General features: G+C 40.3%; 1 protein-coding gene across 2 annotated transcripts in view; it reads right to left on the bottom strand.

Annotated features, from left to right (window-relative positions):
* The window catches only part of LOC110451202, a 96,610-nt gene extending 83,503 nt beyond the window's left edge, over window positions 1-13,107 (bottom strand). The window contains exon 1 of one of the 2 annotated variants that reach the window (XM_021499083.1): window positions 12,301-13,107. In XM_021499083.1, the coding sequence (XP_021354758.1) occupies window positions 12,301-12,358 (58 nt within the window). In that variant the 5' untranslated portion in view covers window positions 12,359-13,107. The remainder of the gene's footprint in view (window positions 1-12,300) is intronic. The other variant, XM_021499081.1, reaches the window with a different exon arrangement.
* Window positions 13,108-27,327: the final 14,220 nt, after the last annotated feature.

Here is a 27,327-nt window from a genome sequence, read left to right as displayed (position 1 = left end):
AATTGTACAGATGGGAATCACACTCTGGTGCCGTCATTGTAGCCAAGGAATTGTACAGATGGGAATCACACTCTGGTGCCGTCATTGTAGCCAAGAAATTGTACAGATGGGAATCACACTCTGGTGCCGTCATTGTAACCAAGGAATTGTACAGATGGAAATCACACTCTGGTGCCGTCATTGTAACCAAGGAATTGTACCGATGGGAATCACACACTGGTGCCGTCATTGTAACCAAGGAATTGTACCGATGGGAATCGCACACTGGTGCCGTCATTGTAACCAAGGAATTGTACCGATGGGAATCGCACACTGGTGCCGTCATTGTAAGAAGGGATTGCACTGACAAGAACCGAGCTCATATTGCAAAAACTTGACCGACATTTCAATGACAACATTGTAAAACGTGATTTTTACTGAGAATGTTACACTCATATGCATAAAAACACTGCAACAAGGCTATGTAATGGGGGGAGTGACACTTCAATACTTGCATTGTAACACGCGACAAGAGATACACACATATAATAACATTGCGACAAAAGTATGACCGAAGTATTACTTTGTACACAAACAATGTACGTATTAAACGTTTCAAGACTGACTGGTCCCTTTGTCAGGCTATGACTGACATTGTTACCAAGAGATTGTACAGATGGGAACGACACGTATTCCGCCACGGTTTTAACGTTGCGACACGTTTAATACGTACAATGTTTGAGTATGAAATAAAACTTCGAGATGATATGTTTCTTAATAGATAAATCTTATTGAAGTTTGCGACAAAAAATATTTTCATTGAAAAGAAATACATTTATCTAAAACATTATACTGACGGGAGGTACGTGTACACTCTTGTTTTTACTAACACACACTTTAGTTGTAACTGACACTGACCATGTACCGAGAGAGATACATTTATACATATAAACATTGTAATCAGGGACGTCTACTGGTAGAACTGACACTTATTTGCATCAACTTTGTAACCAAGGTTTTGCATCGAAATATACAAACAATGTACGGGAGTGACTCTTTACTTCTACTGATTTGATCGACATTTATTTGTACCAACATTGTTAAAGAGATTTACCAATAAAGAACTGACGAGAGTGAAAATCAAATACCTACATTGAACTGACAAGAGTGACACTCAAATACCTACATTGTACTGACGGGAATGACACTCAAATACCTACATTGTACTGACGGGAATGACACTCCAATACCTACATTGTACTGACGGGAGTGAAACTGAAATACCTCCATTGTACTTACAGGAATGATATTTATATAACTACAATGTTCTGACGGGAATAACATTCAAATACCTACATTGTACTTACAGGAATTACATTCAAATACCTACATTGTACCGAGGGGAGTAAAACTCAAATACCAACATTGTACGGACAGGAATGACACTAAACTAGCTACATTGTACTGACGGGAGTGACACTCCAATAACTACATTGTACTGACCGGAGTGACACTCCAATACCTACATTGTACTGACGGGAGCGACACTCCAATACCTACATTGTACTGACGGGAATGACACTCCAATAACTACATTGTACTGACCGGAGTGACACTCCAATACCTACATTGTACTGACGGGAGTGAAACTGAAATACCTCCATTGTACTTACAGGAATGACATTCATATAACTACAATGTTCTGACGGGAATAACATTCATATACCTACATTGTACTTACAGGAATGACACTCATATAACTACATTGTTCTGACGGGAATAACATTCAAATACCTACATTGTACTGACGGGAGCGACACTAAACTATCTACATTGTACTGACGGGAGCGACACTCAAATACCTACATTGCACTTACAGGAATGACACTCCAATACCTACATTGTACTGACGGGAGTGACACTAAAATAGCTACATTGTACTGACTACATTGTACTGCTGACGGAAATGACACTCCAATACCTACATTGTACTTACATAAATGACATTCATATAACTTCATTGTACTGACGGGAGTGACACTCAAATACCTACATTGTTCTTACAGGAATGATACTCATATAACTACATTGTTCTGACAGGAATTACATTCAAATACCTACATTGTACTGAGGGGAGTAAAACTGAAATACCAACATTGTACTGACGGGAATGACACTAAACTAGCTACATTGTACTGACGGGAATGACACTCCAATTACTAAATTGTACTGAAGGGAGTCACTCCAATAACTACATAGTACTGACGGGAGTGACACTCAAATACCTACATTGTACTGACGGAAGCGACACTCAAATACCTACATTGGACTGACGGGAGTGACACTCAAATACCAACATTGTACTGACGGGAGAGACACTTCAATAACTACATTGTACTCCTACATTGTACTGACGGGAATGACACTAAACTAGCTATATTGTACTGACGGGAATGACACTAAACTAGCTGCATTGTACTGACGGGAGTGACATTCCAATAACTACATTGTACTAACGGGAGTGACCCTCCGATACCTACATTGTACCGACGGGAGTGACACTTCAATAACTACATTGTACTGACGGTAGTGACACTCAAATAACAACATTGTACTGACGGGAGGGACAATCAAATACCTACATTGTACCGACGGGAGTGACACTCCAATAACTACAAAGTACTGACGGGAGTGACACTCAAATCCCTACATTGTACTGACGGGAGCGACCCTCAAATACCTACATTGTACTTACGGGAGTGACACTCCAATAACTACATTGTACTGACGGGAGTGACACTCCGATACCTACATTGTACTGACGGGAGTGACACTTCAATAACTACATTGTACTGACGGGAGCGACACTCAAATACCTACATTGTACTGACGGGAGTGACACTCCAATAACTACATTGTACTGACGGGAGTGACACTCCAATAACTACATTGTACTGACGGGAGTGACACTCCAATAACTACATTGTACTGACGGGAGTGACACTCCAATAACTACATTGTACTGACGGGAGTGACACTCCAATAACTACATTGTACTGACGGGAGTGACACTCCAATAACTACATTGTACTGACGGGAGTGACACTCCAATAACTACATTGTACTGACGGGAGTGACACTCCAATAACTACATTGTACTGACGGGAGTGACACTCCAATAACTACATTGTACTGACGGGAGTGACACTCCAATAACTACATTGTACTGACGGGAGTGACACTCCAATAACTACATTGTACTGACGGGAGTGACACTCCAATAACTACATTGTACTGACGGGAGTGACACTCCAATAACTACATTGTACTGACGGGAGTGACACTCCAATAACTACATTGTACTGACGGGAGTGACACTCCAATAACTACATTGTACTGACGGGAGTGACACTCCAATAACTACATTGTACTGACGGGAGTGACACTCCAATAACTACATTGTACTGACGGGAGTGACACTCCAATAACTACATTGTACTGACGGGAGTGACACTCCAATAACTACATTGTACTGACGGGAGTGACACTCCAATAACTACATTGTACTGACGGGAGTGACACTCCAATAACTACATTGTACTGACGGGAGTGACACTCCAATAACTACATTGTACTGACGGGAGTGACACTCCAATAACTACATTGTACTGACGGGAGTGACACTCCAATAACTACATTGTACTGACGGGAGTGACACTCCAATAACTACATTGTACTGACGGGAGTGACACTCCAATAACTACATTGTACTGACGGGAGTGACACTCCAATAACTACATTGTACTGACGGGAGTGACACTCCAATAACTACATTGTACTGACGGGAGTGACACTCCAATAACTACATTGTACTGACGGGAGTGACACTCCAATAACTACATTGTACTGACGGGAGTGACACTCCAATAACTACATTGTACTGACGGGAGTGACACTCCAATAACTACATTGTACTGACGGGAGTGACACTCCAATAACTACATTGTACTGACGGGAGTGACACTCCAATAACTACATTGTACTGACGGGAGTGACACTCCAATAACTACATTGTACTGACGGGAGTGACACTCCAATAACTACATTGTACTGACGGGAGTGACACTCCAATAACTACATTGTACTGACGGGAGTGACACTCCAATAACTACATTGTACTGACGGGAGTGACACTCCAATAACTACATTGTACTGACGGGAGTGACACTCCAATAACTACATTGTACTGACGGGAGTGACACTCCAATAACTACATTGTACTGACGGGAGTGACACTCCAATAACTACATTGTACTGACGGGAGTGACACTCCAATAACTACATTGTACTGACGGGAGTGACACTCCAATAACTACATTGTACTGACGGGAGTGACACTCCAATAACTACATTGTACTGACGGGAGTGACACTCCAATAACTACATTGTACTGACGGGAGTGACACTCCAATAACTACATTGTACTGACGGGAGTGACACTCCAATAACTACATTGTACTGACGGGAGTGACACTCCAATAACTACATTGTACTGACGGGAGTGACACTCCAATAACTACATTGTACTGACGGGAGTGACACTCCAATAACTACATTGTACTGACGGGAGTGACACTCCAATAACTACATTGTACTGACGGGAGTGACACTCCAATAACTACATTGTACTGACGGGAGTGACACTCCAATAACTACATTGTACTGACGGGAGTGACACTCCAATAACTACATTGTACTGACGGGAGTGACACTCCAATAACTACATTGTACTGACGGGAGTGACACTCCAATAACTACATTGTACTGACGGGAGTGACACTCCAATAACTACATTGTACTGACGGGAGTGACACTCCAATAACTACATTGTACTGACGGGAGTGACACTCCAATAACTACATTGTACTGACGGGAGTGACACTCCAATAACTACATTGTACTGACGGGAGTGACACTCCAATAACTACATTGTACTGACGGGAGTGACACTCCAATAACTACATTGTACTGACGGGAGTGACACTCCAATAACTACATTGTACTGACGGGAGTGACACTCCAATAACTACATTGTACTGACGGGAGTGACACTCCAATAACTACATTGTACTGACGGGAGTGACACTCCAATAACTACATTGTACTGACGGGAGTGACACTCCAATAACTACATTGTACTGACGGGAGTGACACTCCAATAACTACATTGTACTGACGGGAGTGACACTCCAATAACTACATTGTACTGACGGGAGTGACACTCCAATAACTACATTGTACTGACGGGAGTGACACTCCAATAACTACATTGTACTGACGGGAGTGACACTCCAATAACTACATTGTACTGACGGGAGTGACACTCCAATAACTACATTGTACTGACGGGAGTGACACTCCAATAACTACATTGTACTGACGGGAGTGACACTCCAATAACTACATTGTACTGACGGGAGTGACACTCCAATAACTACATTGTACTGACGGGAGTGACACTCCAATAACTACATTGTACTGACGGGAGTGACACTCCAATAACTACATTGTACTGACGGGAGTGACACTCCAATAACTACATTGTACTGACGGGAGTGACACTCCAATAACTACATTGTACTGACGGGAGTGACACTCCAATAACTACATTGTACTGACGGGAGTGACACTCCAATAACTACATTGTACTGACGGGAGTGACACTCCAATAACTACATTGTACTGACGGGAGTGACACTCCAATAACTACATTGTACTGACGGGAGTGACACTCCAATAACTACATTGTACTGACGGGAGTGACACTCCAATAACTACATTGTACTGACGGGAGTGACACTCCAATAACTACATTGTACTGACGGGAGTGACACTCCAATAACTACATTGTACTGACGGGAGTGACACTCCAATAACTACATTGTACTGACGGGAGTGACACTCCAATAACTACATTGTACTGACGGGAGTGACACTCCAATAACTACATTGTACTGACGGGAGTGACACTCCAATAACTACATTGTACTGACGGGAGTGACACTCCAATAACTACATTGTACTGACGGGAGTGACACTCCAATAACTACATTGTACTGACGGGAGTGACACTCCAATAACTACATTGTACTGACGGGAGTGACACTCCAATAACTACATTGTACTGACGGGAGTGACACTCCAATAACTACATTGTACTGACGGGAGTGACACTCCAATAACTACATTGTACTGACGGGAGTGACACTCCAATAACTACATTGTACTGACGGGAGTGACACTCCAATAACTACATTGTACTGACGGGAGTGACACTCCAATAACTACATTGTACTGACGGGAGTGACACTCCAATAACTACATTGTACTGACGGGAGTGACACTCCAATAACTACATTGTACTGACGGGAGTGACACTCCAATAACTACATTGTACTGACGGGAGTGACACTCCAATAACTACATTGTACTGACGGGAGTGACACTCCAATAACTACATTGTACTGACGGGAGTGACACTCCAATAACTACATTGTACTGACGGGAGTGACACTCCAATAACTACATTGTACTGACGGGAGTGACACTCCAATAACTACATTGTACTGACGGGAGTGACACTCCAATAACTACATTGTACTGACGGGAGTGACACTCCAATAACTACATTGTACTGACGGGAGTGACACTCCAATAACTACATTGTACTGACGGGAGTGACACTCCAATAACTACATTGTACTGACGGGAGTGACACTCCAATAACTACATTGTACTGACGGGAGTGACACTCCAATAACTACATTGTACTGACGGGAGTGACACTCCAATAACTACATTGTACTGACGGGAGTGACACTCCAATAACTACATTGTACTGACGGGAGTGACACTCCAATAACTACATTGTACTGACGGGAGTGACACTCCAATAACTACATTGTACTGACGGGAGTGACACTCCAATAACTACATTGTACTGACGGGAGTGACACTCCAATAACTACATTGTACTGACGGGAGTGACACTCCAATAACTACATTGTACTGACGGGAGTGACACTCCAATAACTACATTGTACTGACGGGAGTGACACTCCAATAACTACATTGTACTGACGGGAGTGACACTCCAATAACTACATTGTACTGACGGGAGTGACACTCCAATAACTACATTGTACTGACGGGAGTGACACTCCAATAACTACATTGTACTGACGGGAGTGACACTCCAATAACTACATTGTACTGACGGGAGTGACACTCCAATAACTACATTGTACTGACGGGAGTGACACTCCAATAACTACATTGTACTGACGGGAGTGACACTCCAATAACTACATTGTACTGACGGGAGTGACACTCCAATAACTACATTGTACTGACGGGAGTGACACTCCAATAACTACATTGTACTGACGGGAGTGACACTCCAATAACTACATTGTACTGACGGGAGTGACACTCCAATAACTACATTGTACTGACGGGAGTGACACTCCAATAACTACATTGTACTGACGGGAGTGACACTCCAATAACTACATTGTACTGACGGGAGTGACACTCCAATAACTACATTGTACTGACGGGAGTGACACTCCAATAACTACATTGTACTGACGGGAGTGACACTCCAATAACTACATTGTACTGACGGGAGTGACACTCCAATAACTACATTGTACTGACGGGAGTGACACTCCAATAACTACATTGTACTGACGGGAGTGACACTCCAATAACTACATTGTACTGACGGGAGTGACACTCCAATAACTACATTGTACTGACGGGAGTGACACTCCAATAACTACATTGTACTGACGGGAGTGACACTCCAATAACTACATTGTACTGACGGGAGTGACACTCCAATAACTACATTGTACTGACGGGAGTGACACTCCAATAACTACATTGTACTGACGGGAGTGACACTCCAATAACTACATTGTACTGACGGGAGTGACACTCCAATAACTACATTGTACTGACGGGAGTGACACTCCAATAACTACATTGTACTGACGGGAGTGACACTCCAATAACTACATTGTACTGACGGGAGTGACACTCCAATAACTACATTGTACTGACGGGAGTGACACTCCAATAACTACATTGTACTGACGGGAGTGACACTCCAATAACTACATTGTACTGACGGGAGTGACACTCCAATAACTACATTGTACTGACGGGAGTGACACTCCAATAACTACATTGTACTGACGGGAGTGACACTCCAATAACTACATTGTACTGACGGGAGTGACACTCCAATAACTACATTGTACTGACGGGAGTGACACTCCAATAACTACATTGTACTGACGGGAGTGACACTCCAATAACTACATTGTACTGACGGGAGTGACACTCCAATAACTACATTGTACTGACGGGAGTGACACTCCAATAACTACATTGTACTGACGGGAGTGACACTCCAATAACTACATTGTACTGACGGGAGTGACACTCCAATAACTACATTGTACTGACGGGAGTGACACTCCAATAACTACATTGTACTGACGGGAGTGACACTCCAATAACTACATTGTACTGACGGGAGTGACACTCCAATAACTACATTGTACTGACGGGAGTGACACTCCAATAACTACATTGTACTGACGGGAGTGACACTCCAATAACTACATTGTACTGACGGGAGTGACACTCCAATAACTACATTGTACTGACGGGAGTGACACTCCAATAACTACATTGTACTGACGGGAGTGACACTCCAATAACTACATTGTACTGACGGGAGTGACACTCCAATAACTACATTGTACTGACGGGAGTGACACTCCAATAACTACATTGTACTGACGGGAGTGACACTCCAATAACTACATTGTACTGACGGGAGTGACACTCCAATAACTACATTGTACTGACGGGAGTGACACTCCAATAACTACATTGTACTGACGGGAGTGACACTCCAATAACTACATTGTACTGACGGGAGTGACACTCCAATAACTACATTGTACTGACGGGAGTGACACTCCAATAACTACATTGTACTGACGGGAGTGACACTCCAATAACTACATTGTACTGACGGGAGTGACACTCCAATAACTACATTGTACTGACGGGAGTGACACTCCAATAACTACATTGTACTGACGGGAGTGACACTCCAATAACTACATTGTACTGACGGGAGTGACACTCCAATAACTACATTGTACTGACGGGAGTGACACTCCAATAACTACATTGTACTGACGGGAGTGACACTCCAATAACTACATTGTACTGACGGGAGTGACACTCCAATAACTACATTGTACTGACGGGAGTGACACTCCAATAACTACATTGTACTGACGGGAGTGACACTCCAATAACTACATTGTACTGACGGGAGTGACACTCCAATAACTACATTGTACTGACGGGAGTGACACTCCAATAACTACATTGTACTGACGGGAGTGACACTCCAATAACTACATTGTACTGACGGGAGTGACACTCCAATAACTACATTGTACTGACGGGAGTGACACTCCAATAACTACATTGTACTGACGGGAGTGACACTCCAATAACTACATTGTACTGACGGGAGTGACACTCCAATAACTACATTGTACTGACGGGAGTGACACTCCAATAACTACATTGTACTGACGGGAGTGACACTCCAATAACTACATTGTACTGACGGGAGTGACACTCCAATACCTACATTGTACTGACGGGAGTGACACTCAAATACCTACATTGTACTGACGGGAGTGACACTCAAATAACTACATTGTACTGACGGGAGCGACACTCCAATACCTACATTGTACTGACGGGAGTGACACTCCAATACCTACATTGTACTGCTGACGGGAGTGACACTCCAAAAACTACATTGTACTGACGGGAGCGACACTCAAATACCTACATTGTACTGACGGGAGTGACACTCCAATACCTACATTGTACTGCTGACGGGAGTGACACTCCAAAAACTACATTGTACCGAGGGGAGCGACACTCAAATACCTACATTGTACTGACGGGAGTGACACTCCAATACCTACATTGTACTTACAAAAATGACACTCCAATACCTACATTGTACTGCTGACGGGAGTGACATTGAAATACCTACATTGTGCTGACGGGAGTGACATTGAAATACAATATGTACATACATTGTGCTTATAGAAATGACATTCAAATACCTACATTTTACTGACGGGAGTAACATTTAAATACCTACATTGTACTGACGAGTGTGACACTAAATACAATATGTAGCTACATTGTGCTTACAGAAATGTCATTCAAATACCTACATTGTACTGACGGGAATGACACTGAAATACCTACATTGTGCTTATAGAAATGACATTCAAATACCTACATTGTACTGACGAGAGTGACGATCATATACCTACATTGTACTGACGGATATGACACTCAAATACCTACATTGTGCTTACAGAAATAACACTCCAATACCTACATTGTACTGACGATAGTGACATTGAAATACCTCCATTGTGGTTACAGAAATGACATTCAAATACCTATATTGTACTGACGGGGGTAATACTCAAATACCTACATTGTACTGACTGGATTGACACTCCACATACCTAAATTGTACTTACGGGAGGGACACTCATATACCTACATTGTACTGACGGTGCTGACACTCCAATACTTGCATTGCACTGACGGGAGTGACACTCAAATAGCTACATTGTACTTACAGAAATGACATTTCTGTACCTACATTGTACTGACTGGATTGACACTCCACATACCTAAATTGTACTTACGGGAGGGACACTCATATACCTACATTGTACTTTCAGAAATGACACGCAATTTCCTACATTGTACTGACGAGAGTGACACTCAAATACCTTCATTGTTCTTACAGGAATGATAATCATATAACTACATTGTTCTGACGGGAATTACATTCAAATACCTACATTGTACTGAGGGGAGTAAAACTGAAATACCAACATTGTACTGACGGGAATGACACTCAAATACCTACATTGTACTGACGGGAGTGACACTCAAATACCTACATTGTACTGACGAGAGTGACATTTAAATATCTTCATTGTACTGACGGGAGTGACACTCCAATAACTACATTGTACTGACGGGAGTGAGACTCCAATAACTACATTGTACTGACGAGAGTGACATTTAAATATCTTCAGTTTACTGACGGGAGTGACACTCAAATACCTACATTGTACTGACGAGAGTGACATTTAAATATCTTCATTGTACTGAGGGGACTAACACACAAGTACCTGCATTGTACTGACGGGACCTAATACTCAAATACCTACATTGTACCGACGGAAGTGACACTTAAATACCTACATTGTACTTTCAGAAATGACACGCAATTTCCTACATTGTACTGACGAGGGGGACACTCAAATACCTACATTGTACTGACGGGAGTGACACTCAACTACCTACATTGTACTGACGAGAGTGACATTTAAATATCTTCATTGTACTGAGGGGACTAACACACAAGTACCTGCATTGTACTGACGGGACCTAATACTCAAATACCTACATTGTACTGGCGGAAGTGGCACTTAAATGCCTACATTGTACTTTCAGAAATGACACGCAATTTCCTACATTGTAATGACGAGAGTGACACTCAACTACCTACATTGTACTGACGAGGGTGACATTTAAATATCTTCGTTGTACTGAGGGGACTTACACACAAATACCTACATTGTACTGACGAGAGTGACACTCAAATACCTACATTGTACTTACAAAAATGACACGCAATTTCCTACATTGTCGTCTGATAGCGATTAATTTACTGTCTGTCGATTTCTTAACGCGGATGTGTTTTTGACAATTTAAGAAAAACATGGAGGAATATTTTTATGCGAATAAAAATTTCTCAAAGAAGCATGTTCTGTTTGTTAATACATTGTCGTTACTTTTATTTTGTATGATGTATAAGGATTTGTCAACAAGTTTTAATTTTAAAATATAGAAAAACCTCATACATTAATTTTAGATTAATTTATTCAATTTTCTGCCAGTGTTGACAAAAATATTCTACTGGGTTGCAAATACCCTATTGTAATCTAAAAGATTTCTCAAACGGGTCACAAACTGAGTGTCATACACGTGTGCCTTTTCTTATAGGAAAGGTAAACAAAGACCTATTTCTTGATGCTACGCTTTCGAATAAATAAATGAATACATACATAAATAAATAAATATCTGAAAAGAAAAAAAAAATCGCCAACTTACCGTGTTTACATCCGAGGAGGACACAGATAGGAACAATGTAAAGCCAGGACTTGTTCATCCTGCATCCTTCTCACCACCGACACACAGAGAGGAATTCTTGAATCTTTTTTATCCCCAGTAAATCCCAAAACGGTAGACACACATCGTCGTGGTGTTGTCACTGCAGAAGGACCAGCGTCAAGGCGAACTACGGACGCGAGGGATTGATCAGATTGCCGTTGCCATAGTTTTCAGAGAAGCCTGCACTATTGTCGAGGAGGACCAATACCCTGTACCATGTTCTCCTTCCGGTTTCTCGCTACTGTGTTACGGAAATGAATATGTGACTGTCTCGCGCGAGTGTAGATTGAGGACTGAAGAAGTGTGTCCCTCTCGGGGCGGTGTCGCGAGACTGAGATGGATCAATGACAGGGACGAACCACCACCACACCGGGAGAACGGCCTCACCGATCGATCCCACACTACTCTATTAATAATGAAAGCTTTCCCACCTGTTGAATTGCGATTCGGGCAAGACCATGTATGACATCGTTATACCCATGTGCCACGATTCCTCAGGTCATCTGCATCCCTCTTGTTCGTCCCTTTATCTAACACCCTTACTGATTCTGTTGAGAACCAAGTTGATGGCGTGGCAAGATCACGTCGTTAGAGAGCGATAAGTGTATTTAACGATAAATTGCCGCTGGGCTCTATCCCAGTGTTACTAGACGAGGATACAACACATAGAAACATTAAATACACTGGTACACTTGCTGTTCGTTTTTTCTTAGTAAGTAACCCACTATAGCCGTCCATCATTGTTGATATTTTCTTGGCGTTACTTACACATACCTTAGCTGTAACGACGTGGTAATTAATGATTCAATGAGAGAACCGTAATTAGTTATTAAGGGAGTGATGCTGTTTTGTTTCATCGTTGGCATTTGTTAAACAAATGTTTTGTTTGGCATTGTGTACATTTTGCAGCAAGCAGTAATGTGAAATATTTGAACCCGTCATTGTTGCAAGCCCTTGGTGTAATGCCGTTTCGTAACACATTGCAATGCGAGCGCCTGATTACGTTTTTCACGTGTAATATATACATACATATTATATTTATAGAATACAATAGTAAATATGTAAGATCTTCTTCTAGGGCTTTCTGCATTTTAGGGCTTCTTCAGGCGGAATCCGACTTCTTGAGTCCGCCCGAAGAAGCCCTAAAAAGCAGAAAGGCCTAGCGGTAGATCTTAAATATTTATTATTTTATCCTACATTTGCATTCGCAAGGACTTGTTAATTTATTATTTTCATATATATGTATCTATATATCAACAAGTGTACGGGTCAAACCGCCTCTGCGGGGCATCCGTCCTCATGCGCTACAAGATGGTCGCAAAGCACAACACTGATACTCGTAAGATCAATTCATTACGAATGAATCGATGGTAAAAAGAAGGAAGTGAGCTAGAGTTAAGTGCGGATTGTATAGCGGAATACTCGACACCAATGTATACATTGATTTTATATATCTCTCGATAACACCATTGGCAGTCGTGCGCTGTCACTGGCTGGCGGCTTGAACATGAAAACAGAGGAGAAAAAAAAACAAGTTAATCCATCACGAACATGCTTTGTCTGATAATAAGCCTGAGCTGATAATTAGATGATAAAAACGCCAAGGAAAATTATATATCAACGACCAAACAGCTTATCACAACTTTATTTATCTCTAGTCTATTCACAAATCAATATCTACTACTTAACGTTTTACCTGACGTATTGCAATGTTTATTATGTTGAGTATGACGGGGGACCAATACGTATTAAAATCATTTCGAAGAAACCACTGCATCTACTTACAAGATCTATAAGGCATACACATCGTTAACAAATCACGTACAATGTACACTCGATATGGCGAGCACACGTTCTTATAATCAACCAGCAGATTTGATCTTTATCTTATCATGAAAACGACAGATAAGACCTGAATGCTTGAACTGTTTGTATAACTAACAACCGCATGCAAGTTCCGTAATTTCGTTTATGAACTATAGTCAAAGGAAATACCACTATTTTTTTCTCTCTGAAAGATGTTTTCTTTTAAAATAATATTCATGCTCTCAAAGGCATTTGACTGCGAGTACTACCTGTAATTTGATCACCGTTGGCCGCATGGGGCTCTTCCGTGCCATAGTAAATAGCTTTATTTAATTAGCCAAATGTATTGTCACGGGACACGTGCAAAACTAACATCAGACCAGAAGCAGAGTCTTCTAGAACTGATTCAATAACTAACTTTTCTCTATAGCAGTCTCCTGAATTTTATAAATCTTCATTTATGCTTCTATATATTGGTTGAGAGAAATTTCACTTAACAGTCCTATAAATTATGCATTGTCCTGAGTACGCGTTTGATATTTGCTAAGAAAGCTATTACTCTTAATAATGTTGGCACACGGCACATGCAGCATGTACGCATGTTCCATTTGTTTGTTATAATATCGCCCAGCAAACATGTATCTCGTTACTGTTTTATTGCTATTACTTGATATTAATGGTGGATATTAATGTTCTCATCAATTGTTTTCCAAACAAAAGTCTGTTTAATCATCATTCCTCCTCCTCCTCCTCTCTCCTCCTCCTCCTCGTCTTTATTACAGCATAGATAACTGTGCAGTTTGAAAGGTGGTGTGACTGTCTAAATTCCTGATGGACTAAATTCAACCAAAGAAATGCGATTTCATGACTTACTTCCTGGAGGGTGTCGCACTAATTGCTCTCAATCCCCGTTTTGATTTATTGGTTGGTGCATGAGTGCTTTGGGCCGATTTCCATTTCATATGAGGCAATTACTAGTTGATCCAGCAAGAGACTTGCCTCTGCCTATTCCCCTCACAACTTTACAAGTCAATTCGTCCTAAATACTTGAAACAATATGTAAACTATCATGATTAAAGCAAAGTGTTTTTACGTGTTCACTGTAAATGCAGTGTGTTAGCACTGAAACGATGCTGTGTATGAGCAATGAGTCGATGTCGTGTATGAGTACTGACACGATTTTGGGTATGAGCACTGAGAGGATGTTGTGTATGAGCACTGAAACGATGTTGTGTATGAGTTCTGACACGGTGTTGTGTATGAGTACTGACACGATGATGTGTATGAGTACTATGACGATGTCGTGTATGAGTACTGACACGATTCTGGGTATGAGCACTGAGAGGATGTTGTGTATGAGCACTGACACGATGTTGTGTATGAGCACTGAGACGATGTCGTGTATGAGCACTGACACGATTTAGGGTATAAGCACTGAGAGGATGTTGTGTATGAGCACTGAAACGATATTGTGTATGAGTTCTGACACGGTGTTGTGTATGAGTACTGACACGATGATGTGTATGAGTACTATGACGATGTCGTGTATGAGTACTGACACGATTCTGGGTATGAGCACTGAGAGGATGTTGTGTATGAGCACTGAAACAATGTTGTGTATGAGCACTGACACGATGTTGTGTATGAGTATTGAAACGATGTTGTGTATGAGTACTGATACGATGTTGTGTATGAGTACTGAGACGATGTCGTGTATGAGTACTGACACGATTTTGGGTATGAGCCTGAGAGGATGTTGCGTATGAGCACTGAAACAATGTTGTGTATGAGCACTGACACGATGCTGTGTATGAGTATTGAAACGATGTTGTGTATGAGTACTGAGACAATGTTGTGTATGAGTACTGAGACGATGATGTGTATGAGTACTGAGACGATGTTGTGTATGAGTATTGAAACGATGATGTGTATGAGAACTGACACGATGTTGTGTATGAGTATTGAAACGATGTTGTGTATGGGTACTGAGACGATGTTGTGTATGAGCACTGACACGATGTTGTGTATGAGCACTGACACAATGTTGTGTATGAGCACTGAGACGATGTTGTGTATGAGCACTGGCACGATGTTGTGTATGAGCACTGACACGATGTTGTGTAGAAGCACTGAGACGATGTTGTGTATGAGCTCTGAGATGATGTTGTGTATGAGCACTTACACGATGATTGTATGAGTACCGACACGTTGTTGTGTATGAACACTGGCATGCTGCTGGGTATGAATATTGACACGATGTTGTGTATGAGATTTAAATCGATGTTGTGTAGAAGCACTGAGACGATGCTGTGTATGAGCTCTGAGATGATGTTGTGTATGAGCACTAACACGATGTTGTGTATGAGTACTGATACCATGTTCTGTATGAGTACTGACACGGTATTGTGTATGAATAATGACACGATGTTGTGTAGGAGAACTGAGACGATGTTGTGTATCAGCAATGACATGATGATGTGTATGAATATTGACAGGATGTTGTTTATCAGTTTAAAACCGATGTTGTGTACGAGTATTAAACCGATGTTTTGTAAGAGCACTGACACGANTGACAAGATGTTGTGTATGAGTTTTAAACCAATGTTGTGTATGAGTATTAAACCTATGTTTTGTAGGAGCACTGACACGATGTTGTGTATGAGCACTGAGAGGATTTTGTGTATGAGCATTGACACAATGTTGTGTATGAGCATTAAAACGATGTTGTGTAGAAGCACTGAGACAATGTTGTGTATGAGCTCTGAGATGATGTTTTGTATGAGCACTGACACGATGTAGTGTATGAGCACTGACACAATGTTGTGTATGAGCACTGACACAATGTTGTGTATGAGCACTGACACAAAGTTGTGTATGAGCACTGACACAATGTTGTGTATGAGCGCTGACACGATGTTGTGTATGAGCACTGACACGATGGTGTGTATGAGCACTGACACGATGCTGTGTATGAGTACTCACGATGTTGTGTATGAGCACTGACACGATGTTGTGTATGAGCACTGGGACGATGTTGTGTATGAGCACTGGGACGATGTTGTGTATGAGCACTGAGACGATGTCGTGTATGAGCACTGACACGATGCTGGGTATCAGCAATAAGACGATGTTGTGTGTGAGCACGGATATCATGTTGTGTATGAGTAATTAAACTATGTTGTGTATGAGTATTGAATCGATGTTGTGTATGCGCACTGTTACGATGTAGTGTATGAGCACTGACACGATGCTGTGTATCAGCAATAAGACGATGTTGTGTGTGAGCACCGATACCATGTTGTGTATGAGTAATTAAACGATGTTGTGTATGAGTATTGAAACGATGATGTGTATCAGCAATGAGACGATGTTGTGCGTGAGCACCGATATCATGTTGGGTATGAGGAATTAAACGATGTTGTGTATGCGCACGTGGTGTATGAGCACTGACACGACGTTGTGTTCGAGTACTGAGACGGGGTTGTGTATGAGTACTGACACAATGTTGTGTATGAGCGCTGACACGATGTTGTGTTCGAGTACTGAGACGGTGTTGTGTATGAGTACTGAGACGCTGTTGTTGTGAATGAGTTCTGACACGGAGTTGTGTATGAGTACTGAGACGATGGTGTCAATGAGTATTGAAACGATGTTGTAGCGCTGACACGATGTTGTGTTCGAGGACTGAGACGGTGTTGTGTATGAGTACTCACGATGTTGGGTATGCGCACTGTTACGATGTAGTGTATGAGTACTGACACGATATTGTGTATGAATAATGACACGATGTTGTGTATGAGCTCTGAGATGATGTTTTGTATGAGCACTAACACGATGCTGTGTATCAGCAATAAGACGATGTTGTGGGTGAGCACCGATACCATGTTGTGTATGAGCAGTTACACGATAGGGTATAAGCACTGAGAGGATGTTGTGTATGAGCACTCGTGTATGAGTACTGACACAATGTTGTGTATGAGCTCTGAGATGATGTTTTGTATGAGCACTGACACTACGTTGTGTATGAGCACTGACTGAAACGATATTGTGTATGAGTTCTGACACGGTGTTGTATATGAGTACTCACACGATGATGTGTATGAGTAGTATGACGATGTCGTGTATGAGTACTGACACAATGTTGTGTATGACCCCTGACACGATGTCGGTATGAGCACTGACACAAGTACTGAGACGATGTCGTGGATGAGCACTGACACGGTGTTGTGGTATGAGTACTGACACGATGTTGTGTAGGAGAACTGAGACGATGTTCTGTATGATCACTGAGACGATGTTTATTGTGAGCACTGAGACGATGTCGTGGATGAGCACTGACATGATGTTGTGTTTGAGCACTGAGACGATGTAGTGTATGAGTACTGACACAATGTTGTGTATGAACACTGACACGATGTTGTGCATGAGTATTGAAACGATGATGTGTATGAGTACTATGAAGATGACGTGTATGAGTACTGACACAATGTTGTGTATGAACACTGACACGATGTTGTGAATGAGTACTCACGATGTTGCGTATGCGCACTGTTACGATGTAGTGTATGAGTACTGACACGATTCTGGGTATGAGCACTGAGAGGATGTTGTGTATGAGCAGTTGTGTATGAGTATTGTAACGATGTTGTGTATGGGGACTGAGACGATGGTGTGTATGAGCTCTGACACGATGCTGTGTATGAATACTCACGATGTTGTGTATGAGTATTGAATCGATGTTGTGTATGCGCACTGTGACGATGTTGTAAATTAACCCTGATACGATGTTGTGTATGAGTATTGAAACGATGTTGTGTATGAGAACTGAGACGATGTTCTGTATGATCACTGAGACCATATTTTGTATACATATTGAAACGATGTTGTGTATGAGCACTGCGACGATGTTTTGTATGACCACTGAGACAATGTTTTGTATTAGAATTGTGACGATGTTGTGTATGAGCACTGACACAATGTTGTGTATGAGCAATGTGTCGATGTTGTGTATGAGCACTGCGACGATGTTTTATATGAGCACTTATACGATGTTGTGTTTGAGTACTGAGACGATGTTGTGTATGCTGAAACAGACGATGTCTTATATGAGCAAAGATACGATGTAGTATATGAGCACTGAGACGATGTTGATTGTGAGCACTGAGACGATGTAGTGTATGAGCACTGAGACGATGTTGTGTATGAGCACTGACATGATGTTGTGTTTGAGCACTGAGACGATGTTGTGTATGAACAATGAATCGATGTTGTGTATGAGCACTGAGACGATGTAGTGTATGAGCACTGAGATGATGTTGTGTATGCTTAAAGAGACGATGTTGTGTATGATTACTGACACGATGTAGTGTATGAGCACTGAGACGATGTTTATTGTGAGCACTGAGACGATGTTGTGTATGAGCACTACAGCCTTAAATTTATTCAATGACAAATTAGGTCAACATTATCATTCACTTATGTAAAGAAGTCCAAGGTAATTCAGATTATTTTCAAACATGACCACCATATTGAAAGACTTCTATTCTCAGAACTATTGAGACTGTCCCAGCTGTTAAAAACTTAGGGGTATACTTTGATAGTTCACTGAACATGGAGAAACAAGTGAACACTATTGGCAAATCGGCTGTATCCGGCAGTTTATAACTGCAGATGCATGCAAGATTTAAATGCATTCACTTGTTACCTCTCGGTTTTATTATGATAACGCCCTGCTCTGTGGTACATGTATATCTGACAAACTAACTACTCGTCTGCAGAGGGTCTAGAACACTGCAGCACGGCTGGTTACTCGTACTCGAAAGAGAGTGTACATCACACCTGTGTTATAGTCATTGCACTGGTTACCTGTACGATACGGGTAGCAGTACAAACCTTTGGAATACACATACAAGGCACTATATGGAACAGCTCCCCAGTACCTACAGGAGCTTGTTACCCTGTATCAGCCGTCACGATCACCGCGGTCGGAGTCAAGATCATTGTTTTGTGTTCTAAAATCTCGTACTGTGATCTATCGAAACCGGTGCTTTGGGGGGTTTTCGGCCACGTTGCTGAAAATCTACCCATCTGCTATTAGAAAGTCAAATACCCTGGCCAAATACAAGAGGGACATAAATACTCACCTCTTCACGTCTACATTTGAGACTTTTTTCCAAAGACGTCATGTAAATATCATCCTTTATTTATTCATTTATGTGCACATTGCGATGGTAATCTGCTTGCTTAATGTATAAAAGTGATTGTAATCCTTTGTCTTTGTTTCACAATTATAACTAATGCTATTATCCATATGTTGGAAAGTGCTTTATAGTAATTTTATAAATTATATAGGGCGCAATATACATGTTGTATACTATTATTATTATTATTATTATTATAGGCTACAGGTATATGCACAGACGTTTCACCTCTGAGATAAGAATTTCTCATCTCAGAATTCAACGAAATATACAATATGTTACAAGACGACTTCGATTACTCAATGACATACAGTTGTGTAACTTACAAAGGTAAAGAGAACCAATGCATTACAAATAATTGCATTAAAGAGTTTCACTCAGTCTTTTTAACACTTAGAGTTATCTCCCTTCTATATACACAAGGTGTAAGATAAGAAAAGTAACCTTTCCTATCAAATAATGCATTTTTTAAATATCCTTTTTTTATAGGTTTTTCTGCCCATAATTTGGATACTCATTTTGATGATATTCATGTATACATGTAACTTGGATGACAATATTTGCTCAGGGTAGGCTTTGTAATGAAAGTATTTTTGTTTTTCATTTTTTTGTTTTATATTATGAAATAGTCAAAAAAAAATCAACAAACACAATTATGTAAATTCTTCATGATTTGTTATTTTTATGGAATATTTCTTTAAAACGAACTTACACAAATATTTCATAATATTGACAGTTGTGATAATATACACTAACGAAAAGAAACATTTTCATTTTCTGGATGTTAGCCATTTCTTATCTCAGTAGGAATAAATAAACAACGCCCTATCTAGCTAGGATAGGCCACTCTAAATCGCTGTACAGTACAAATATATACAATTTACACATACATTAAATAACACATAATTCAATACAATTTTTGCCGAATTCGCAGGAACTGCCTCATCAGGAGCTTACGACTAGTCCTATGTCACCTGGCTAATATCTCCCTTTTATGTGTATGCAGTCGTACAGTATGTGCTGAAGGTGTAGTGTGTTCTGTTTGTAGTGGGACCGTGCTTCCAACATCATCTTATATAGTTCCACCTCACTTGAATGCTACAGCACAGATACCGCAACATCCACCACAGACCATTTTTATACTCCACCTGTGTTGTTGGAGTTGTATGGGCAGGAAAAAAACACTTTCTCTGAGTATTCAATGCGAACGGCGACTTTTGGGATCAAACCCTATAGCTAGCTGCATGCATGGAAGGCCGGTGTATTAACCACTAGGCAAATCCGACAATGTTGTTTTTTCCATTTCGTTATCGGCACACATGATCGCCGCGGCATGAATCGAGTGTGTGCGAGGCTACATTCGCTCTTATGCATCGCCAAGTGAATTGTTCAACTAGCTCATTCTATGTAAGTCAATAACTAATTTCAATAATGTCATTTTCTACCTTAAATAATTTATTATGTACCTTATCAAAAACATGATATTGATAATTACCTTTACAATGAATGTATATTTTTGAACACAAAAGGACAAGGAAAAACATAGGTCATTGTGTTACTATCCTGTATTACCCATATATTTACAGAGTACAAGTCAGTTTCCGGAAACAATGGCGTGTTTGGTTTATCAATTATTAACACCCCACAAATTGCAATGCTTTATATATATGCATGCTGGATGAAAGAGTATTATTTCGAACCAAGAGAGAAATTACACAGCACTCCTGCGTTGCCGAACCTTGACCCGAACACCCAGCGATCAGCAAGCTACCTAAGTATACATTACTATACAATAGGTGTTGGCCCATTCCCTACCGACTTGCAACAAGCAGATCGATGGAATTGTGTGGGCCTTGTACGGCAATGGGGTGAATTGTCTTAATCAGTTCATGAATCAATACCACGCTAATGAAATTAGTTCACGTCTTATGGGCCTTTGTCCACTCTGCCCTGCTCAGACGTATTATCCGTACGTCACACTTACTGACCATCCGTCAAGACCTCCTCTGCTACTAGCTCAACTTGTATAGCTATACATTAGACCAGCCTCCTGTAGCCTTTGACTTTTTACGTTGTGACATCTTAACTCGTTTATGATCTTGTGGGAGGACAGTATGATCGCAAATTTAAACTGTAAATCAATGATTCCGGTAGAACGAAGGGCATTGCCTGTCGTTTAATCGTTTACTGCTGATCACTAGTGATTGCGTTAAACCACAAGAATGGTATGTTGATTGTGGTTTGACATCATAACATTAGGCGAAGTTATGTGACCACGAAACGACAACCATACGTTCCTCACAATCAAAACATTCAGAGCAACCCTGTAAACGGCATATGCATGTTACATGTATTTACAGCAGACACAAAATATAAATGTAAAAGAAATTGCAAAAATTTGGAGATAGATGATTGGCTCATTAACAGATAACCCAGACGGCGTCCACTAGTCTTCCTATTATTTCAGACAGCTGTCAAATAGCCTTATAGATGTACTCGGGAGACTTTTGTTTTATTCTTGTTGATAAGATACACATGTATATTCATGTATCGATCAAATCTCAACAGATAACCATGGAAATGTTTTTGATTCATGTCTCTTTTCTTAAAGGCCAAGGACGAGCTAGTTTAAAATCCGTACGGATCCTATCAGGGATGATCAGTAAGAGGCAGAGTATAGCAGCTCTTATCAGTAAACTCCCTAACAGCAGCAAATTGTAAACACACACACGTGGTCATACATGTGCCAGACCACTAGCTCATAACACGTCTTTGAGATTGCATGCTTAAATAAAGTCTACGTACTTACTGTAGTGTGAAATAAATCCCAAAATCATATTATTTTAGTTCTACAAACACAGAGTGAAACCCATAAATCAGACACAATCTTCATAATTCTGTTCCATATGTTTGACCTGTATAGCTCAATGCACTATACATTTTTTTCCTTTTGCTGTTCTTCATGCATTGGGAATGTTTTTTTGTCGATTGAGAGATGTGTATTTACGGTCTACATTGGTGTTCCAGTGACACACTGAAAGTTCAGATCGTGTTTCATAGTGTTGTCACTAAATGAAATCCGTTTATTTTGAACAAATGTTTATCACGTTGTTGAAACTTTCAACATAAAGTGTGTCTCGTGCAAGGACAAAATCATGTGGACTCTTATACAAGACAGAATTTGTTAGCACTTTGAAGAGGAGTTTTGTAGCAACTGCGTCTGAAATAATTTCCCTAGATGGTTCATAATTTTATCTGTCCTGCATCTACTTTCAGCATAACACCCGGCGTGATTTCCTTTGTAATGCTAAATGATGTTGAGAAGGTTCCGTTTCAGGATCTCAGGGTCCTGAAGAAGAGGTGACCAAGCGGCTATTTTTACACATTGTGCAATGCCTTTTTCAGGTTATTTGTTGCATGCCAGCTATCGTTTTGGTTTGTTGAGTGTCTTGTTTCTCTGACATATTTGTTTATAGCCATGCTTCTGTCATGTGTGTACATAGATGGTGACAACATTTTCATTCATTTCTTCATAAAAATTCACAGTGCCAAATTGTTCGTGTCGCTGGGATACTGGGTCATCTGCTTCTGTCTGAGGACTTGTGAGAGTTTTGTCAAATAACTACTACACTGGTATCCTTGGGATTCTTGCGCCAACCGTGTCTTGCATCTGTCTTTAGGTCTATGCCGTCCAGGTCTTCACAACTCCCAACTTCCTCCAAAACAGCAGTTTCAGTACTGTCTTCATATTGGATGGCAGTGGAATGCATTTCATATAATTCTTTTCGTTTCCCCTTTGTTATGCATCCAAGTCCTGCTCCATTGCAAAATCGTGTGTAGTAAATAAATCGGAAGCATGTCCTTTACTGTCTTCACATTCTGTTGAATAATGTTTTTCTTGATTTCATCTGCTGTTACTTCTAATTTAAAACTTGGTGGTCGTTTCCTTTTCTCTGCCATGTTTGATGCTAAATCTTCGGCTAAATAATATGAGTTTGACGATCAATGATATTGTCCGTATGTCCACGGTACAATATGTTCCTGTTCCTGATTCTCTGTATACCTTAGTTCCCTGTCTCCCTAGCCCTCATATTTGATCTCCCTGGCTACCAAGGTGACTTTATTATAGTTCACAAACCACCACTGACACCCCCTCCCCCCCTAAGGACCGTTACCTATCAATAGATATATTACAAGTTTGCAACACTGTGTTAGTGTCAAGCTCAGCTAGGTCCCAGTGGGGTACCCTAAGCTGACCATGCATCACCCTAAAGCAAAGACAGCATGATATTTCCTACCCATCCCAAATTCCTGGACAATTACCTAAGCATATTTACACTACTACACTATTCTTACAGGGATCTTTCAAGTTTCAACATGATGTCAGTGATTCATTGTTTCCTTCAACATCCCCCTGAAACATGAAACAGGATGTCAATCCCTATATTTACTTAATAGTAACCATACACCCACACACACACACACACTCACCAATGCACACCACACACACACACTCACCAATACACACACACACACACACACACACACACACACACACACACACAGTGTGCAGTGACCATGCCTCAGACTTTTCCCCCAATTCATAAATAATTAAGGATCATGGCAGCATCTGAAGGCCCTCATGGTCCATGTGAAAACTATATTACTTCAACACAAACTGGTTACGAGGATTTAAAAGGCATTGAAATTGGAGAAGATATGCAACACTATGTGACTCAAGCACAACCATTTTGTATTGAACAGGATAAAGATGAACCAGAGTGTGATTATTGTTTATGTAAACCATGTATTACAAGCGAAAGAAACATGCAGCTGTGGTGGAAAACAAAACAACACAAAAAGGATAAATTAAACAATAGCAGAAGAAAGGAGCTTTATAAGAGATTTTAGACGTCTCTCTATCACAGAAATGTATATCATGATGAGAGATACATTGTAAGGAAACTATAGCAGCTCTCAGACAACAGAATGTAGTGCATCATCGTAGAGAAATCATGCCGGACTGTATTGTAAAGCTGGTGAAATTTTGGTTTCCAAATCCCGAAAATATCCCCTACTTTGGTCATATGTGGGGGTAACTAGTGCATCTGTGGTACTGTGTAGACCTGGTTGTGTGGCCAAATGTAAGTTGGAAACAGTATACATGGATAATAAATAGTATAGAACTGAAGATATGTGTTAATGGCTCTGGTGATTGGATTACATTCATGGTTATGATGCTGAGGGATCTGGTGTCTGGACATTGTCGCCAAAATGATAATAATAGAACGGTGTTTTGTTTACTCGGCATGCGTGGCTAAGGCGGTAGCAACAACACACCTGTACATTTCCGGTCTCAACATCTGGTCTCAACATCCGGTCTGGCAAACGGATAAATTCAAATTTGACTGGCAGGACTACAAATTGAGATAGAAATATTTTAAAATGGAACAACAATTAAATCAGAATTTTGTAGAGAGAAAATGAGTAACATATTCATATTCCTCACAAAAAAATATGTAACCATGACAAAATGTTAATCTGATATGTTAGTGAAAAACATGAAATTGAAGAAAATCTTTCTCTGAGGTGAAGGCTGCCAACATTTTGTATTTCCAGCCATTTTCCCAAGTTGTCTCCATTTTATATCCTCTTCTTGGCCTTGGCCTTGGCTTAAAGCCTTATGTATTAAATGAGTGAGACAGTCGGCTTCGGTAATCAGACCAATTTTTAGTACTTTTCAGTGAACGTTGATTTTGCTTATTGAATGAATGTTTCTTAAAAATAAATGATAAATGGATAAACGACAGTAAAACGATTAAAAGTTTAAAATAGAGCTAAAGTTATATAATTAAAATGTATATAGATTTATATTTCATATGTAAATAGCTAACTGATTAAACTGGATAACTTTAAACTATTGCTATGGAAAAGTGAGTCTAGTTTTTTTTTTTAAATGACACGAATTAGACACAAAAGTGTTTTTTTAAAGTATAAGTCAGCAAATTAATAATAAAACAAACCGAACATTTGGTTGGAAACCATGCAGTCCAATTTTAGGAACATATATGAAGATAAAATGAAAACATTACTTATCTCTTGCTAAATATGTCTTGCATAACGCCGTTTTAAACATTTTAATGCATTTGAAATAGAACAAATGCACGTGTTTGATATCGCCAATTCAATACTCTACGTTAATAAAGAACAGATGTAAATATTTTGGAAATATTTAATAAACTGTGACAATAAATACAATATACAGGAAAGTACATATTTTAAGTATTTCTTACAGTTTTTACAGTGTTTGAGCTATTAAAACTCAACGAGTAACGTTTAAAGGGACATCACGTGAAAAGGCGTTTTTTTAATGAATGTATGTATTGTATGCACTTCCACTTATGTTACCTCGCTATCCCCATATTCATAGTCCGTTCAAAATGTCCAGTTTGACCACTTGAATTGTTCAGGAAAGCCCCGCTAAAAATAGCGCCGATAACGTCACCTGACTAGGCAGTAAACACAAGTGGTGCGAGCGAGATGAAACGGTTTCCAAAGGGGCCCCCAGAGAGGGGCCGTTAGGCAACTGCAACTTCTTACCGCACTATGAAACCAAGTTATTAATTTGTAAGTCCGTATTCAAACTTATTGAACAGTAATTATTCATCATTAGAAGTTAATTGCACACTTGCCAATGTTCAGAATTTAAATTTCTTTAGCTTTAAACATAAATTTGTTACCAATAAAGTTAAACAAGGGATGGGGCACAAGTTTTTACAATTTATCACAGCCTTCTCCCGTCATACATTTACAATGAAATGTCAACAATGATAATAGGCATAAACATAAAGTAGATATATTTAAATATATATTGAATTTAGTACCGGAATGTGGCCGGTACAGATGGCACGGGACTAAACACCTTCCCTACACCAAGGGACAAACCTTTCTGATTTTTTTT

The sequence above is a fragment of the Mizuhopecten yessoensis genome, unplaced genomic scaffold (assembly GCF_002113885.1).
Source record: "Mizuhopecten yessoensis strain PY_sf001 unplaced genomic scaffold, ASM211388v2 scaffold5877, whole genome shotgun sequence".
Taxonomy (NCBI): domain Eukaryota; kingdom Metazoa; phylum Mollusca; class Bivalvia; order Pectinida; family Pectinidae; genus Mizuhopecten; species Mizuhopecten yessoensis.
The sequence above is the reverse complement of the archived record's forward strand: the minus strand, read 5'-3'. Positions and strand labels throughout refer to the sequence as shown.